At 59.1% G+C, this 2576-nt stretch overlaps 1 protein-coding gene across 1 annotated transcript; it reads left to right on the forward strand.

Moving 5' to 3' along the window:
- Positions 1–1387: 1387 nt before the first annotated feature.
- LOC137155942 (olfactory receptor 1E5-like) lies at positions 1388–2335 on the forward strand. The gene has a single exon (XM_067552418.1). The coding sequence runs from the start codon at positions 1388–1390 to the stop codon at positions 2333–2335; it is 948 nt and encodes a 315-aa protein (XP_067408519.1).
- Positions 2336–2576: the final 241 nt, after the last annotated feature.

Genomic DNA, 2576 nt, shown 5'->3' on the forward strand with positions numbered 1-2576 from the left:
GCAGACTAGAGCAACTTTTAATGTTCCTGTTAGAGGTAGGCTGGGCTATGGCTAAGAGACTCTCTCCAGAAATGTAGCCTGGACAATTATTATACTTATTCACTGGGGTCACAGATCCCAAGTTCTTTTCCTGGGTGGCTACTTAGAGTTTACTGAGATGGTGGAATTAGGGGAAAGACACCCAGAAACTTTATTTCATACAGACAAGCCGAACTGAAATCAGGAAAAGCAAGACCCCGAGTGACTGGACCAAGATAAGTACAGTCAGGTGGTTTCCTGCGCATTTATACTTTCTGTCTTGCTTTGTGCATGCTTCAAATGCTACGGAGCCCTTTGGAGAGAAGGAAAAGGGGAGCCCGGCAGATTCGGTTCACACCTGTCTTGGGAATCTGACAAAGCCATAGAAATGGGAACCGGGTGTGGGAAGTTGAGGGAGGATGTGAATGGAAAGCGGGCTGGCTGCAGAGATAACTCCATGCATGGACTCTCCTGCTCTGGAATAACACGTCCCCTTTCTATGGATTAGTTTAATACAGTTGCAAAGCAGATTAAGCTAATACGGAGAAAGTCCAATTAGTTTGACAGGATCTATTCTCCACAAAGCCATGCTGATTGGCATTAATTATATTCCCCTCCTTCCATTCATTACTGATAACCCGCATCAGCTGCTCCGTTAGGGATGTCAGACTGACTGGCCTCTAATTACCCGGGTCATCCCATCTCAAATACTCGGACAAAATTAGCTTTTTTCCAGTCCTTTAGATCTTCCCCCGAGTTCCCAACGGTTATTGAAAATCAACAGTAGCTGTCCAGCGAGCATCTCAGCCAACTCTTTTAAAACTCTTGGATGCAAGTTACCTTGGTCGAGTCCCCAAATCACGCTGTTCCGCCCAGCTCTCAGTCAGGGATAATAATTCTTCCCAGATGTAGTGCAGATAAAATCCATCATGGACTGGGAGGGACTCTGCCATGGCAGCATCCGAGTGCCTTGCTAAATGGAATAGTTTTGTAGCGGGGAGTTCCACAGGCCAAGCCACACTGCTCCCAGGTCCTTCATTTTGATGGACGCTGCATTTCTTGGTCCCCTTTGCCCCCACCCTTTTACCGTTCAAAGCAACTGACCCCACCGACGCAGGACCCTGGAATCCAATGGATAAATAGACAGGGTGTGTGGGGGTGGGCAGGTGGATAGCTAGAGGGGGCGTGTGGATGGAGATAGATGTGGGATCAATAGCCAATAGAGAGGGGGTGTGTGGGGATGAGTAGCCGGAAGAGGCGCTGGAGCTTTGTAGCCGGCACAGGGCATTAGGGGCCAGCTGGGGGGCAGTGAGACCAGACCCCCAACTCTGTCCCCCGCTCTCTCCTCCCCCACAGAGGCACCAGAGCCATGGGGCCAGGGAACGGAACCGGCGTCTCCGAGTTCATCCTGCTGGGCCTCTCCTCACGGCCGGCCACACGGCGTCTGCTCTTCCCCGTCTTCCTGGCCGCCTACCTGGTCACCCTGCTGGGCAACCTGCTCATAACCCTGCTGATCCGCCGGGACCCCCGCCTGCGCCGGGCCCCCATGTACTTCTTCCTCACCCACCTCTCGCTGGCCGACGTGGGCTTCACCTCCACCGCCGCTCCCACGGCGCTGGGGACCCTGGCGTCCGGGTGCCAGGCGGTGCCTTACGCCGCCTGCCTGGCCCAGAACTACGCCTTCATCGTCTTCGGCGTGCTGGAGAACTTCCTGCTGGCCGTCATGGCCTACGACCGCTACCTGGCCGTCTGCCGCCCGCTGCGCTACCCGGCCCTGATGAGCCGCGGGCGCCGCTGGGGGCTGGCGGGGGCCGCCTGGCTGCTGGCTCAGCTTCACGCCTTGCTCCACACCCTGCTCCTGGCCCGCCTGCCCTTCCCGGACACCAGCCAGCTCCGCCACTTCTTCTGCGACCTGCGGCAGCTGCTGGCCCTCTCCAGCGGGGACACCCGGCCCAACCACGCGGCCATCGTGACTGAGGGCAGCCTGGCCGTGCTGGGGCCGCTGCTCTTGGTGGTCGGCTCCTACGGGCGCATCGTGGCCGCCCTGGCCCGGCTGCCCACCGCCCGGGGCTGGCGCAGGGCCCTCTCCACCTGCGGGGCCCACCTGGCCGTGGTTGCCCTCTTCTATGGCACCGTCATAGGCCTCTTCTTCCGGCCGGCGGGCGGCTACTCGCCCTGGCGGGACATGGTGGCCACGTTGCTGTATTCCACCCTCACGCCCCTCGTCAACCCCTTCATCTACAGCCTCCGCAACAAGGAGATGCGGGGGGCTCTCCGGCGGGCGCTGGGGAGGGGGGCAGCTCCCCAGGATGCCTAGCCCGGGTGGGAGGAGAGAACCTGGGGTCAAGGACACAGGGACAGACGGGAATGCAAGAGGATTGGGCCGGTCCCTCCTGCCTGGGAGAGGAGTGGGGTCTAGGGGTTAGAGCAGGGGTGCTGGGAGCCAGGACGCCTGGGTTCTAGCCGCAGCTCGGGGAGGAGAGTGGGGGCTAGTGGTTAGAGCAGTGGGGGCCTGGGAACCAGTAGTCTTGGGTTCTATCCCGGGCTCGTGGCCTGGA

This window comes from Emydura macquarii, unplaced genomic scaffold (genome assembly GCF_026122565.2).
Source record: "Emydura macquarii macquarii isolate MOO-44397 ecotype Brisbane River unplaced genomic scaffold, CSIRO-AGI_Emac_v2 contig_1386, whole genome shotgun sequence".
Lineage (NCBI taxonomy): Eukaryota > Metazoa > Chordata > Testudines > Chelidae > Emydura > Emydura macquarii.

Coding starts and splice junctions, on each gene's coding strand:
- LOC137155942 (XM_067552418.1), top strand. CDS start 1,388: ATGGGGCCAGGGAACGGAACCGGCGTCTCCGAGTTCATCCTGCTGGGC.